The sequence below is a fragment of the Sesamum indicum genome, linkage group LG3, assembly GCF_000512975.1.
Source record: "Sesamum indicum cultivar Zhongzhi No. 13 linkage group LG3, S_indicum_v1.0, whole genome shotgun sequence".
In the NCBI taxonomy this organism is placed as follows: Eukaryota; Viridiplantae; Streptophyta; class Magnoliopsida; order Lamiales; family Pedaliaceae; genus Sesamum; species Sesamum indicum.
This window is the reverse complement of record NC_026147.1, coordinates 13,792,597-13,809,347: the sequence shown is the minus strand read 5'-3', so window position 1 is coordinate 13,809,347 and position 16,751 is coordinate 13,792,597. Positions and strand designations below refer to the sequence as shown.

General features: G+C 32.4%; 2 protein-coding genes across 2 annotated transcripts; one reads left to right on the top strand and one right to left on the bottom strand.

Annotated features, from left to right (window-relative positions):
- On the top strand, nucleotides 1,386-4,793 carry LOC105158313 (cinnamoyl-CoA reductase 1). The gene is made up of 5 exons (XM_011075026.2): nucleotides 1,386-1,633; nucleotides 1,734-1,888; nucleotides 3,453-3,638; nucleotides 3,758-4,110; nucleotides 4,392-4,793. Exons 1-5 carry the CDS (start codon nucleotides 1,513-1,515, stop codon nucleotides 4,573-4,575), a joined length of 999 nt encoding a protein of 332 aa, XP_011073328.1. The 5' UTR covers nucleotides 1,386-1,512; the 3' UTR covers nucleotides 4,576-4,793.
- On the bottom strand, nucleotides 13,267-15,109 carry LOC105158312 (CBL-interacting serine/threonine-protein kinase 5-like). The gene has a single exon (XM_011075025.2). The coding sequence runs from the start codon at nucleotides 14,872-14,874 to the stop codon at nucleotides 13,507-13,509; it is 1,368 nt and encodes a 455-aa protein (XP_011073327.1). The 5' UTR covers nucleotides 14,875-15,109; the 3' UTR covers nucleotides 13,267-13,506.

The window sequence follows — 16,751 nt, the reverse complement described above, 5'->3', positions numbered from 1 at the left end:
TAAAATTACACATAGGACGTATATGTTGCACCTCTCGCATGAGGGCGATATTTTACTTTTTTTTTAAGACCACAAAAGAATAAATTGCTTAAATTTTTAATATAAAGGGGTGAATTACTATTTCCGTATGACACAAGAAAATATGCTTCAATTGAATTTCAGCAAAATATACACAAGATTTGGAAATAGTCAAAATAGTAGGCCACCCTTTCATGTTGGTGAGTGCCAATTCTCTGTCCCTTCCTCTCCCTCTCTCTCTCTCTCTCAGTTTTATTCAAACATATTTTAGTTAAGTATATTATGGGTTAACTTATAATACTTGATTGAATGAGGATTTGAATTTTGAATTCTAATGCGTTGATGGGGTTCTTGTGATTAAATTGGTCATTCCAATTACTTTATATGGGTGCACTAGTTGCTAACGCTGTTAGCCAACTTAGACTACTTGAGATGGTGGAGTTACGGTCATTTTGCTATCTTCGTGTCGAGTCGAATGCAGATGAGAAGTTTGATTGGCTTACAAGTTTCAAGAACTCTCTTTCTAGTGAAATGTTTTTTTAAGTCGATAAAATTATGAGCATCATATAAAATTGTAACAGAGAATATTACTCGCACCGAGACAACAATTACATTGCACACCACTCCTTTAAATATAAGGATGGTAATTTTGAATATTTGGAAATTAATTTTGGTAATTTACTCCTCTAATTAAAAAAAATAGCAATTTGATCAAGACAATTTTAGCCGAAAATCATAAATTAGCAATCTTCCCTCCCTCTTGTATTAATTTCAGGAATAATTATACCTCCTGATATTTAGTGTAATTATACATAATTCCCAATAGTTTAAAAAAATTACATTTAGTACCTTTTAAATTTATTTTTATCTAAAAAATAAGTAACCCAAAAGTTAAAATTTACCAAATTTAATGGTACTAACCAAAAAATGGATAAAGATTCATATTTTTATCCCAATTGACTTATTATTAATTCATTACAGGCTAAATATATCTTTTATGACCAAATCTTCACTGTTATAAACATGTAGTTTAATTACAAAATATTTGTTTGACTTGTAATAACTCAATAATAAATCAATTGTGTTAAATATCGATTTTCATTTTATTTTATTTATAATACTAATAAATTCAATATATTTTGCCTAATGAAGAAACTTATTATTAAATAAAAACAAATTTTAAAAATAATAAATATAATTTTTTAAAATAATTACTCCTAAATTCTACTACATTTGTGTTTGACTTACAGTCTAAAAAAGTTGCAAGTAAAAGGTGTAAAAATCAACTACAATTTCACAAAGTTGCAACTCTTTTCCATTTAAATTCGAAAGTGGTTGGTGAAGTGATTGCATTATAGTTTTACAGTTATAAATACAGCGCGGTGCTTCACAAATTTCTTTCATCATCACAATCACCGCGCTATCTTACTGTCATTCTTGGCTCGCTCATCATTTCCCCTATTCCTCCACCAACCTCCGCCGCTCAACGCCGCCATGGCCTCGGTTCCCGGAAAGCTAGTCTGCGTCACAGGTGCCGGAGGCTTTGTTGCTTCTTGGCTGGTTAAACTTCTCCTTGAGAAAGGCTATAGCGTCAGAGGCACCGTCAGAAATCCAGGTGAAATTTTCAGGAACAATTTTTAATTAATTTTCTTTTCTCTGTTCTTGCATGTAGGGTTTTGTTAATTTTGTTTATTTATTTATTTGGGGGGTTGCAGATGATCCCAAGAATTCACATCTAAGGGAGCTTGAGGGAGCGGAGGAGAGATTGATTCTGTGCAGGGCTGATCTTAATGATTATCAGAGTTTACAGGAGGCCATTAACGGTTGCGATGGCGTCTTCCACACTGCATCTCCGGTTACTGATGATCCAGTGAGTACCCTTTCTGATACTTTTAGTGATTGTGAGTAAATATTTGAAGAAATAAAGAAATGATTTTTATTAATTTATGGATATTATCAAGAGTATTTTTTCACGTTTTATCCGTGTGGAAAATTTCGTTCTTTCTCTTTAGGACCACAACGTTAATGCATAGTCTGGAAAATGAGCAAGGCTTGGTTCCGCATTTTCCATTTTAGTCTTTTCGATTAAGAGGGTGTTGGGCAAATCTTATCATAATGTTTGGTTTCGATTTTGCCTCATTTTTTATATGGACCAAAACATGGACAATGTTTTCCTATAGTCCCTACAAGTAAAAAAATTAGTATATCCTCATACATATATATAAATATATATAAAAGAGATATGATACAATGAAAACGTTTTGGCAAAATTTTTTTTTTTTTTTTTCTCTAATAGCTTCTAAGATCCTAATATAAGATTATTCAGATTTTATAAGCTCTTTTTAAAAAGTTTACCTTCGCCCATTTAAAGAATCTTATAAGCTCTCTAATCTTAATATTCAATAAATAAAAATACATTTATAATTTGTTAGTATTTTATTTTTACCCTTCATATAATTGACGTGTTTCCCTCAAAGCAAAATTATTTTATTTATATAATTTTAAATTCTAATAGTTTAATAACTTTTCAGTCATTATTATAATATGAAAAATTTATTATACTAAACACACATCTTATAAACTCTAACATCTTTATTTATTTAAACATTTTAAAAGCTTATTTTTAAAATAAGAGACATCTTTAAGCTATTAAAACATCTTATGTAGGAGCTTATAAGATGTTTCCTCTAAATGTTGTTGAAGATTAATAAATGTGGTTGTCTATAGATATTAAACAAGTAATAACTTACTCCCTCTTAAAAAGAATGATTTTCATTTTATTTGCGTCCAAATTTTACATATAAGTTGGAGAAGTGATCGATTTTCTCTTTTTTACTCTATTTCTGAGAGCTAATGATGCCATGTTGTCATATATTTTAAGAAAAGGTTTTGTTTTGAGATGTTTTTGAAAAAAATAAAGAATAGTGAAGTTGAGAGAAACGGATTGTTGAAGTTTAGGCATATGTGATCCTAAGTTGGCTGCGGGGATGGTGTGGTTGGTGGGTGGCGGTGGCGGTGGTGTTGGTGATTGGTGGTAGGTGGTAAGAGTTGGTGGTGAGCATGCTTGCATTTGACGTAGGAGTCTTAGTGATGCATATGGAAAATGACGTTTGAGAGTTGGAACAACTGAACTTTGAATTTTCTTTGAGATCGTTTCATGATCTTACGTAAGTTGATCAACCTAAACTAGGACCCTGAATAATCTTGGGATATGGCGGAGGTTAAGTCACTTGTCCTGATTTGCCTCTTATCTACATGATACAATGGATGAGCATGTTATTTGCCTAATACTTACTAATATTGATTGCAACTCAACTTTCCCGACGGCCGAACCTAGTACTTAGTTTATCCTATCTTGGTGTTTTAGTCTTGCGTTCCCATGTTTGATCACAGCTTGCATATGGTGTGTGTGTCTGATGTGTGTGTAAATGAAGGAGGAAATGGTGGAGCCGGCAGTGAACGGGGCCAGAAATGTGATACGGGCGGCAGCAGAAGCCAAGGTCAGCCGTGTGGTCTTGACCTCCTCAATAGGTGCAATATACATGGATCCCAACAGAGACCCTGATAAAGTTGTGGACGAGACTTGCTGGAGCGACCTTGAATTCTGCAAAAACACCAAGGTTTGCATTTCATCTACGTGTACCATCACCATAATCTTTAGTTTATAGCTAGAAAATATTGAAACCTACTAATATTGCTAAGAGGATTGTGCATTAACTGCAATGTGCCGTTGTTGTAGAATTGGTATTGCTACGGCAAAGCCGTGGCTGAACAAGCAGCGTGGGATACAGCTGAGGAGTTTGGGGTGGACTTGGTGGTGATCAACCCGGTTTTGGTGCTTGGTCCGTTGCTTCAGCGGACTGTGAACGCCAGCGTTCTTCATATACTCAAGTACTTGACTGGATCTGCAAAGACTTATGCCAACTCCATCCAAGCCTATGTGCATGTCAAGGATGTGGCATTGGCTCACATACTCTTGTTTGAGGCACCGGCTGCATCAGGGCGGCACCTCTGCGCCGAGAGCGTCCTCCACCGCAGTGAGGTGGTGGAGATTCTGGCCAAGTTCTTCCCGGAATATCCTATCCCTTCCAAGTAAGTTGAATCATTTTATTTTCGCACGATTGAACCATGCCTAGCTAGTAGTGGAAAGAATTAAAATGTCCTCACCTAATCCTAATGTCATTGTCAAATTTGAAATGTGATGTCAATTCTAGTTGAATTTGATTTGGTGGGACTCAAGTTAATGAATGGAGTTGGCGGGTGATACATGATGAGAGTAACCAATTATGATTTCCGTAGTAATGTACTTTAAAAAGTTGTAAATATCCTAGAGTAAAAATATGGAAAATCTGATTATTATTTTGAATGTGCAGGTGCTCAGATGAAAAGAATCCAAGAAAAAAGGCATACAAATTCTCAAACCAAAAGCTGAAGGAGTTGGGGTTGGAGTTCACACCCGTGAAGCAGTGTTTGTATGATACAGTCAAAAGCCTTGAGGAAAAAGGTCACCTTCCAATCCCAACTCAGAATGCTAACCCCATTGCTATTGGGCTTTAGGCCCATAACTTGTACTTAATTGCTGGCCTTTAGTGTGTTCTTCCTCGGTTTTTTCTTTTTTTAGGAGATGGGCTAAATAGTAATTACACATGAGGAAGTGCCAAGAAATATATTTAAACCTATCATCTGAATTTTGAAACCTAAAAACCGGAACTTTATTCATCCCACAAGATATATTAATGGTTTAGAATAAAATATTTTACATTTGAGGTAATGAATTTGAATCCCACTCAATATTACACCCAAACCTAAAAACCTTGCACGGTCAACAATCATAGCATGATCATAGTCAATCACTATTTATTACGACTGTTTGTTTTAATCATGACTAATATATGAAATATTTCTTCTAATATTGATATATATATATATATAATCAATAAAGACTACAATTATATATATATATATATATATATGAACGCATTAATAATTATATTTGAGATTATTGAGTAGCTTTTTGTTGTAGCTGGATATGACATTATTGTTGATAATGAAATTTTGGAAATGTGTCTAGTCTAATTAAAATTAATTTAATATGCCATAATCATGAGTTGTCGATCCCTTGATGGATTTAATTATTAATTTGACGATGAGGGTTTTGTTGCACGTTTCTGTCTTTCTGATGATAATATATTATATATAAAAGATAACATTTTCATATTAAACATTTAGCATAATTAAAACATATTATATTTTTATTAAAGAAAAAGGTCTGTATGGAGTCACATCCAACCTACTGTTCAACACTGCATCATTTAAGCATTTTAGTTATTATATATAATTTAGATACAAGATTCATCTAATCATATTTAATTAGTTATTTAATGTGTTATATATTCTTTTTTGTGAAGCATACATGTGAACCAATCTTGAAATTCAAACTTAAAATCTTTTATTTAATTTAATTATAATATGATTTATTATTCCAAAACTTAAATTATTATTTAATATTTTAATATTTGATGTTAAAAAAAATATATATATGCAAGTTTTTTCTCTAAGGCTTTAAAAAATTCAGACCCATTGATATGTATAATAGCATTCTCCATAAAACATTTTGGTCCTATTCTTCTTGTCTGCAGAATTTGATTGCTAGAAAAAAGTTCAATTATTTTTTAACTTGACATGGTGAAATTTTTTTATTTAAATATAGTTTGATTGAACGCAATTAATTATAAAATAAATATATTATACTTGCCGCATAATTTAATTCAGGTCTAATCAAATTCAATTTCAACTATAACTTCTCTGTTTTAAGTATTTATTTTTCGAAATATTTGTCATAAAATATTCGAGAAAAAAACATATAACTATATAACAGCCCGTCAACTTTGAGCAGCTCAATTGCGAGCACGTTGCCAAGAAACTATGATCAAAATTAATTTTGGATGACTCAATTAATTAAAATCTCAAAATTGTAGAAATGCAATCATTATCAAATCCCAAACAAATAAAAAAATATCTTGTTTGAGTGCACATGTTTTTTTTTTTTTTAATAAAAATAATAATTACATTATTTTTTCAAATATTGTCAATACTTGAATATATTTCTTAATATATAACATTTAAATTACAGCTAATGATAAAAAAAATAAATTATTACAAATTCACATAGAGTAACATAAATATGCATATATGTAGTGGGATTCAAAACTCGTGACCTTATATTTATTTACGGTTAATTACACCGTCCTCCCTCACAATTATGGTAATATACAAATTCGAAAAACAAAAAATTAAGAAAAAAATGCAAGGATCAAATTTTTTTTATGTGATATGACTTGCGATTCAATCGATACTCTGTTGCATAAGATATTATTCACTGTGATTATGTACTTGCCTCACAATTTTATCTTGAAAAGACTCATTGCTAAAAAGAGAAGGCCAACAAATTCTTTATGTACAATCAATATGAAACGTATTCCAGCATTATTATTTCTCCATATTTCTAACTTTTTCCAATTCCCAACTGCAGTTATAATTGTAGTAAATGTAAGAGAAAGACATGTCATATAATAGTGTAATAACAAAGGAAGGAATGAATGATTGATTGAAGTGAAAATTGTTGAGGGGTTGTATTATTATTGGCTACATAATTGTGGTGGAAGGGTTACTTGGAGAGAGATGATTGGCGAATGCCCTTCAGCCTACAAGAAACCACCACCTCTGAATGGGTGTGCCATCAAAACAACTCCCTCAGAATACTTTGTGCCTCCAATGATGTACACACTTTTATGTGGTTGAAAAGCTGCGTTCTATCAGCAGATGCCGAAATTTAAATTAAATTACGATAGAAATTTGCTATAATTAAAAATATTTTTTATTATTTAAAAAATTATCAGAATTTTTTTTATTTGATAAAATTATATAATTTTTATTTTTTTTAAAAAAATTTAAAAATTTAAACCGAACACGATGAAGGAAAAAACTTGAATAATTATAAAATGAGAAATTATCTGCTTAGTCCACAATTTTTAAATTAAGTTATAATTCATAGTTTGTAAGGCATATTGATTAGTTCATTACAAAAAATGGATGAAAATTTAACAAAGACAAATGAATTAGGCAAGTTGTTGGATGACTGTTAAAATTATAGGAATATTGATAATTTTCTCAAACAATGAGGGGGAATTGATAATTTTTTCAAATAATAAGAGAGTATTTATAATTATGCCAAATTTTAAGAGAGCTTGTTGGAATTAATGTTTGAAATTTAGTAATTATAAAATCATAAATTTAAGTTCTAGTTGTATGTGAGTAATTATTTAGTTTACTACTAATTGTTTGTATATGTTAATATTGAGGCAATTTTATAGGATTTGTAAAAACCAAATAAATTCCGGAATTATGAATACAATTAGTGTTATTTTAGTATTTTAGTTATTTTACTGTTGAATTTTGGAAAAAAAACAATTAAAATAGACCGTGTATATATGGTCGTAAAATGTACCAAATAAATATGCTTTGTAGTCTCTAGGGGTGTTCAAAATTCGACTAAACTGATTTTATTGAAAATTCGGTGTGAACCAAAAATTGAACCAAAAAATTCAATCCGATTTTCAGTTTTTGGTTTTTCGATTTGGTTTTTTTGTGATTGTTTGGTGACCGAAACGAATTGAAAACTGATCTTTTTATTATTTATATTATATTAAAATACATTATTATATATTATATTTATATAGTAATATTAATATAATATAAAATAAATACATTATATATTGGATATTAAATATTGTAGTTGTACATTTGTAACTTGTACTATTAAATTTGAATTTAAATTAAATGGATGGATTGTTATTTTGTTCTTTTCTTTTGATTTGAAATTTTGAATTGTATTCATAAATATTCTTTTCATGATACATTTAATTTTTAAATTTTGATACTTCAGTACATGTATTTTTGAACAAAATTGAAAAATATCAAAATTATATATAGATATATATTATTTATAAAAACATAAATTTTGGATTTTTTGAACCTAAAAACCGAATCGATTTCAATTTTAATTTCAGTTTGGTTTTTAAAACTGCCGAACCGAATTTTAGATTAATCAGAAATTCAGTTCGATTCGATTCGATTCACCGAAATACACAGCCCTAATAGTCCCTACCATATTTGTACGTCGAATTTGTCTGACTCGTCTTTTGATCATGTGTGTTAGTGGAGCGTTTGATGCTATATCAAATTATTTTTCAAGTGTCTTTACATTATTGATAACATCCTCCGCTAATAATTAAGGATAACTATATGCATATTTCTTGATATATTAATTATTTATATTTTTAATTTGCTTAATTATAGAAATTCCTCATGTCAACAAAAAAATTAGGGATAATTTATGTAATTATATCGATGTTTTGCGGGATATATATGTAATTTTTTTAAAAAATAAGAGTAGTTTGTATAAATAATATTATACATTTATGGTGAGTGTATATGTAATTTTAAAAAATATGGGTGATTGTGTAAATAGATCAAAGGTTAAAAGGTGTGGATGTAATTATCCCTAACAATTAAGAAATGTTTATAGGTAGAACTTTGATGTAGGTAGGTGTCCCATCGATTGCAAAACAAGGAGTGGGAATGATACCATTTTCCTCCGCACAGTGAGATACCGATATCGAGTTGCAAGTCGTATCATTTTCCTCCGTCAGTGGGAATGATACCATTTGCCTGTCCCAACCTCCTCGTTTGAGGAGCTAATGATGTAGATAAACGTCTCTCAATAATTGCAGACGAAAAATTTGAGGAGTTTATAAACCTTCGAAGTCTCTTCTTCCTAACAAAGTGAAAAACAAACAATACCTCACGCAACATCAAACTTGATTCCAGAAATGACATGTAATTAAGTAAAACTGCCATGCGATTGAACAAATTCAAAAAAAAAAAAAAAGAAAAGAAAAGAAAAGAAAAAGAAAGAAGAAGGATACAACATAGTTGTAGTGGTAATAAACTACTTACATTATTGTTGGAATATATTCTCAAATAACAAGACCCAATTTTCCTGTCTCTGAATTAATTAGTAATTAATTGGTAGTTAGGCCAACCAAAAGCGAGATCAGGTTTATTAATTATTGTGAATTAATTAAGAAATAAGGCAGATACATATGAACTCAAACAAATTCAAAGGAATGACCGAAGCATGCATCTATGAAACTCTGAGAAACCTTGACAAGTCTTCATTAATTGCATATTGTGTTGGAATAGTGTCAAAACAATACATTGTTTCATTGTCTTATATTATTAGGTCCTCTATAATAGAGAGAGAGTATTTTATATAGATTATTTGGCATTAGCAATCAAATAGTGGTATGGACTTCAATTCATGGTCGATTCAGAGGGTCCACAGCTGGGCATGATCTCAATCCCATCATGGGATCACGACATTTGTGCATGAATCAAGAAATCATGTTACATAATACATTAAAATATTGCAAGAAAATAAATACATATGTATATCTATATATATTAATATAGTAATAAACAAGCTTGTCATAGGAGAAATTTCCAGATACCTAATCAAGTCCAGGCCGAGGCTCCTGGACTTGGATTAATTAATTAAAGTTGATTCTATGATTAACAAAGAGGTCTTAGATTCCATTTCTACTTAGTAAATTAAATAAATATTTGTCAATTATGTAATTATTTAATTTTTTTTCTTTAATTCATTGTGTTGAAAGGCAGATTTGACACACCTGCAATCTGATTTTGCCAAATGTGCCTTTTTTCTGGTGCAGTCATTATTAGGGTTTCTTACATATAGTATTCATATATATGTGATAATAATTGCTTTAGATGTAATATATCTAATTTAAAATTTTAAATCACAGTGTCGTTATTGATTATAATGTTTAAAATTATAATAGGCGTTCAGTTTAATATGTGATCGTAAAAAGTGATTATTCTTTGCTAATTCTTGAACTCTTATTCCCTGGATTCGACCGGATCAATGACTTATCTTTTACAAGAATAAAGTGTCATTATTGAGCCACTTGATTGTCCCTAATAGTGAGAACCTGATATAATCAATAATCTCAATCTCTAGGTTAAAAATTAATTCAACAGAGAAACCTCATTACAACGTCGGATAGCTTCCATCTAGGATTCTTCGTTGAGTAAGTAAAGATTGAAATAAGTTTGTTGAATGATAACGTTCGTTCCTCTAAACTTTGTTGAAGGGTATCTATAATATATGAGATCACGTGAGTGAGACATATTAAAATTTTCAAAACATACAAGGATCATAATCAACTACCACGAAGAAATATAATATTTAATCATGGTTAATTGTCATGATTACTAATACATAGCCATAGCAAAAGTTAATGACTACGGCCACACAACGATCTTTAGACGTGGTTTTTGGTAGGGTGGCTAAAACATTTAGCCATGAAAAATATTTTTACCATGACGTTCGTTGTAGCATTTTCATGATAAACTGACCAAAATATTCATGTGACTGCGAAATAATTTTTATTTATTTATTTAAAATTTTTTGAATTTTTTTTTGGATTAGAAGGGTAATTAATGAAGAAAATTTTACCTTGTCAATTTTTTTAAATAGTTTTTTTACTTTTTTGTTAAAAAAGAAAAAAACAAAGTGGACATTTTCAATCCCTCGTCCAAGAATTACGTAACTTCATCAAACATTAAGGAATATCAATAATTATCAAACAATAAAAAGTATTTGTAATTAGGCCAAAAATCTTGTAATTTACCCTGTAAAAGTACACAAAGTTTAACAGTAAATATATAAAACTTACCACAAACAAAATTGTCTTTAAACTATACATATATATGCCTACACATCAACTATAAATGATAGAGAGAAATTAGGTGATTTCAATGTTGTTAGTTTGGCAGTCAACTTAATAACCAAAACTAATTAGTTGAGCTGCAAATTCCTACTCATTTCATTTCACTTTCTTTCCCTCTCTACGTACGAAGAACACTCAGACACGTGTATGTTAACTCTATATCTCTTGCACCAATCTTAAAAAATAAAAAATAAAAAATAAAAAATAAAAAAACATCAAACGTACTAAACTTAATACATACGAGAAGTAATCTTATCTGTTAATAGTTACCAAAAAAGGTAACTGGAATTGATATATATATATATATATATATATGTAGATATGTAGAACAACGGGATCGAGTAATTAAACGCGACGGATTGAAGTCCCCAAGACTCAAACTCCAAAATTCAGACAAACCCCCAAAATTAGTTTAACTTGTCGGACTGACCCTCTCTCGAAATCAAGCATTATTTGATTTGAAGTTTTGAGACGGAATGGAACTGTTGATATCATCCGTGTCGAGTTTTAAGTTCCACATAATGGCTACGGAATCGCGACGTCCACGATGGAGACGTAGGCATCATCTTAGAGATTATAAATATAAGATGGGCTATTTTGATGGTTTTTTCCAAACGATATCAATATTGCATGTTTTTTTTTAAATAATTTAAAAATATCTGTTGTTCCGGACAATAGAACAAAGTATCTTTAGTGGGTTCAGAGATGGTTGCTACTCCAAAAGTAATTGGTATTACCACATTGAGGATTCGGATGCTAAAGTCAGTAATCGAGAATGAATATGAAGAGAATACAAAACAAGTTCATTAGTATAAGTTGTAAACTTAAGTTGGAGGGCCAATATTTATGGGAAGGGTTTAATTGTATAATTCCACGTGTGTCATTGATGTCACGGATAAATGTTAACCCGTACAGGTTTTGGTTATATTTAAATCAATTATATGACAAGTATATTACACTTGTTGTGTGAGTGACATACAGTTCAAGAAAAATGATCAATCACATGATAAGTATATTAAACTCACTATGTGATTGATTTGTTTTGGTTATACATAGTTTGAGTAAGAATTTTTCTGGATGTCGGGATGATCTAATTATCACAGTTGGTTCATGCATATTAAAGTTTTTTTGGACCTTAAAGGTCAAGTCGTCAAGACCTTCATTAAGTATTAGATATCCAGAGCATTTTAAAAATTTAAGATATTGGCAGGAAGGTCTATAGAACCTTGATAAGATTACTCTCACATCAATACCCAAATAATTAGTATTATTTTTATTTTTAAATGACGAAAGTTGGCTTGCAACCTTCTCCAAAACTGAAATGAAGATGTATATTAATCGATACACATACTTGTATGATACTATTGTGTAAAATGGAGATGATATTTAAAAAAAAAATCCTTCAACCTATTCAATAAATCCATTAATATATAAAATCGAAAATTAGTGGATGCAGTTCTCTTTCTACCTTAAAAATAGGGGGAACACGAGCAATGATGTCCAAGAAAATTTTAGGTAAGATTTTGGGGTCACTTGACCACGACTTCTCAAAAACAGCAACACCACTTTCTACGAAAATTCTAGCTCAATTTGGATTTGGACTCATCTAAATTAATTTAATAATATATATAATATATTTGTGGTGTGATTGATATACAATTTAAAAAGAATGATCAATCACATGACAAGTATATCAAACTTAGCTTGTGATTGATTTAACTTGATTTAACCTGAATTGGGTTAAAAAATTTTATGTACCATCGATTTCTTACAATCTTGAGCTTATTGTTTCTCACTCTTCCACTTCTGTGGCAATTTGTTTTAGACTAAACAACACTTCACTATGATGCCACATGCCAGTAAAATTATTTGGTAACTAATATTTTTCTTTGAGTTAAAATTTTGTTTACTCAATTAATTTTTTGATCACTCTTTTTAAATTATAATATTTCAATAACATGATATCGCACTAGCCATTGCATTGCACTGATGATATTGACTATGAAGCCGCTTCTGGACCACTCTCTACTGCCGAAACAACGCCGCTCCCCTAACTCATCTTGCCCATTTTCACACCCACCACAATTCCCAGATAAGCTGTTGCCATTGACAATAAAGTTTTAACTTTTTGTTGGAAAATTCTAATTTAAATCTGATCTGGTTGGACCAAAATCAATTATATGTCAAGTATAACATACTATGATGTGATTGATGTATAATTTAGAAAGAAATACGAATTAAATAACAAGTGTACAATATTTGCTCTATGATTAATTTAGTTCTTGCAAATTTGATTTGGATAGGAATTTCCCTAGTTTGTCTCTTTCTTTTTCTAGAATTTAAACCTTAGAATCAAAATTCTTTGGGCCCGAAATCTTCTAACCAAGAAAACCTATGCACCACAAACATTTTCTGGCAAAAACGCACACCACACACACTAGCCACTCAAGAACTTTGCTCAAGATGAAGTGTAACGAGGCCAACACCACCCCTAAATAACTTCAAAATATGTACAAAGAGGTTCTGACCATAGAACCATATTTGGTCAAGACACACAAAATTGGCTAAGTGTAACATATAGACACACGAAAACCTTTGTGCTGTAACGACGAAACTAGTCCTGGCAGGCACGACTCTCCCCTTGCCAACTCCACACTATGTCTTTCAAGGCTGGCCTTATATCATCCTCACACAACTTCCTGTACTCCAGCGTGTCCCCGGCGGACTTGGAGAATTCCACCACCGCCACCTCCGGCGCCACCTCGTACACCTCTGCCGTCACCGACAACTTCCCTTTTCGTCCCTCGGAAACGCCCTGCATCCTCAACTTATAGTCCTTGCTCCAGACGATCCGGAAATTGAGCTTTTTGGCAAGTGATTCCAGCTTGGCCATGATCGATGAGGCCGAGCACCTGGACGTGAACAATGAGCCCGATTTCGTCCGGTTCTCGAATAAGTTCGACAGGTCGAAGCCCGACGACATCGAGGATATGAATTCAAACGCATTGTAGAAGGGGGGCGACGATTTTGATCTCACAAGCTCCAATTCTTTGCTCTGCTCCAAGAGCTTTTCTTGATCAATCGGTTCTTGGATTGTGAACGCAGCCGGCCTGGTGAAACCTCGACAAAACCAGGGCACTCTCATGATTCCCTGGATTGTAATCCTCCTCTCTGGATCAGCAACCAAAAGCCTGGAAATCAGCCTCTTTGCTTCGTATGAAAACCATGGTGGAAACTCGAACTCCGCCTTGAAGATTTTCGTGTACATTTTCATCACATTCTCGTCCTGGAACGGCAGAAACCCTGCTAAAAGCACGTAAAGAATCACCCCACATGACCAAATATCAGCTTTTGCACCGTCGTACCCTTTCTTCCTTAGCACTTCCGGCGCTACATAAGCCGGAGTCCCGCACCGTGTGTGCAGAAGCCCGTCGTTCCTCAGCTGTTCCGGCAACGCCGATAACCCAAAATCAGAGACTTTGAGATTCTCATCCTCATCAAGAAGCAGATTTTCGGGCTTTAAGTCTCTGTGAGAGACCCCCCGGCTGTGGCAAAAGTCCACCGCGCTTATAAGCTGCTGAAAGTACTTTCTCGCAGCGTCTTCCTTCAGCCTTCCTCTGGCGACTTTTGCGAAGAGCTCGCCGCCCTTTACATACTCCATCACGACAAAGATTTTCTGCTTAGTGGCCATCACTTCTTTGATCTCCACGACGTTGGGGTGTCGGACTAATCGCATCACAGAGATTTCGCGAGTGATTTGCTCCATTAGCCCTTCTTTCTTGACCAGATCTTTGCTGATGACTTTGATAGCGACGCTCTCGGAGGTCTTGAGGTTCCTCGCGTGGTATACCTTTGCAAACGTGCCTTTCCCCAGTAACCGCCCCATTTCGTATTTTCCAAAGATGATGCTCCTGGCGTCGCCGCCGTTGCAGGGGCTGTGGTGGATTTCTTGGGGAGAATGTTTTCTGGGTTGCTCTTCCATTGACGACGGCCAATCAAGAATCTAGAGAAGACAATCAAATTCTTGGGTTTTATAAGGCGAGTGATCAGTCAATTTTGAGGTTGGAAGGTGCTATATTTTCGGTACTAGAACTGTTTCCATATTGACAATCCGATGATTGCTTAAAGTTGGGAAATTTGTTCTTGGCTAGTGGTGAGGAGCGGTTGCGGCGGCTGAGGTGCGGCGGTGGTGGTCTAGTATGGTTATTAAAGACTAAGTAGTGGAGAGACTTTCACAAAATATAGGGGGGAGAGCGGCAGGGAATAGCCCATAGAGAGAGAGAAATATCTGGGGGTGTAAAATAATAAGAAAAATAGAAAAAGGAATTATGTAAGTGGACACCTAATCACATTATAAAAGGCGCATTATACGGCTCTTGATGCACCAAATCCTCAACCCCCCATGGCCCATCGCCCTCTCTTATTACTTTGGTGGCTGATTTGATTGAGAAAACAATGCTTTCCTTTCCTACAAATACTAATTTTAGGACTTCAAAGTGGTACATGAGCTGTAATAAGACTATGCTCTTGCTGTCTTCTTATATTGCCTTTTTTTTTATAATGGTGCATTACTTATTGATCAAGATATTAAGTATTAATAAGGGTAAGTTGCATCAATATTCTTTATTTTTAGCTTTAATTACACGAATACTTTAATAATATTAGTCTAATGTAGTTTATGAAGTGTAGGTGCATTTATAATTACAACGAAAAATTTTAAGATCTGTGATTGTTTTTTGGTAAAGGACAACTAGTGTTTGCACAATTAAACTTAAATTTCGAAAGATGTTAGTGTAATTTACTCTATTATGATTGTGACTATTTTATTATAATGGGGGGGAGGGGGGGTGGAATCATGTCATTTTAGTTGGATTTTATAAATTATTGATCTATGATAAGACATATAATAAAATATTGAAATCACTAAATATAATATATGGTAAATTATAATAGATTTTCTTGAGATTTTTCATAAACAACAATTGAGTATTTGTAGGAGAATATTTGTAAATTTTTATAATGGATGTTCTTGAGATTTTATTATAGGAGGATATTTTTAATTTTTTAAACAACAATTGAGTATTTGTAATTATGACAAACCTCAAAAGAGTTCATTGTAATTATATTGGATTAATTGACCTTATAAATTAGAATGAATTGCATTCACATCTCCTAAAATTTGCCTTAACTATAAATACATTTGTATTAGATTGAAAATTATAAGTACCCTATCTAAAGTTTTTTTCATATTATATGTAATTTTACCCAGTAAGGGTCTGACACTTTGACTAGTGGTCGATAGAAAGAGATAAGACCAAACTAATAACATGAAAGAGAGAAGAGAGAACTGGAAAGACAACATTTGAATACTAGAGATGAGCTACTCGCCACGACAGAAAAAGACCTTATGATCAACAGCTGACGATGACAACTTGAACAAGAGTGAACTGACGAGAGAGAAATGAGAAACGAGACTGAAAATTTGTTCCGAAAGAGCAACGACCTAATGATATATGTTTGGAGTGCCAATTCTTGATATTCCATGAAGGGAGTTTTTGTTTATCTAAAGGTTTCAAATAATAATATTTTTTTTATTTTGTTTGATGTCGGAATACTTGACTGAGTCGAGGATATGTAGTAGTTACGTACTTTTCCTACAAACATTATAAGATTTCACAGACTTTTAAATGGATAATTGTAACTTTAAATTTAACATGGAATATTTTTATAATTATAACAAATTTTAGGGATAAAATGTAATATAATTCTATAAGTAAATATAAGAAGATACTAGTCATGGGTATGGTCCTAGTAACATGGAGTAAAAGACAATGGTTCCGCTGATTAGAAAAGACAAAA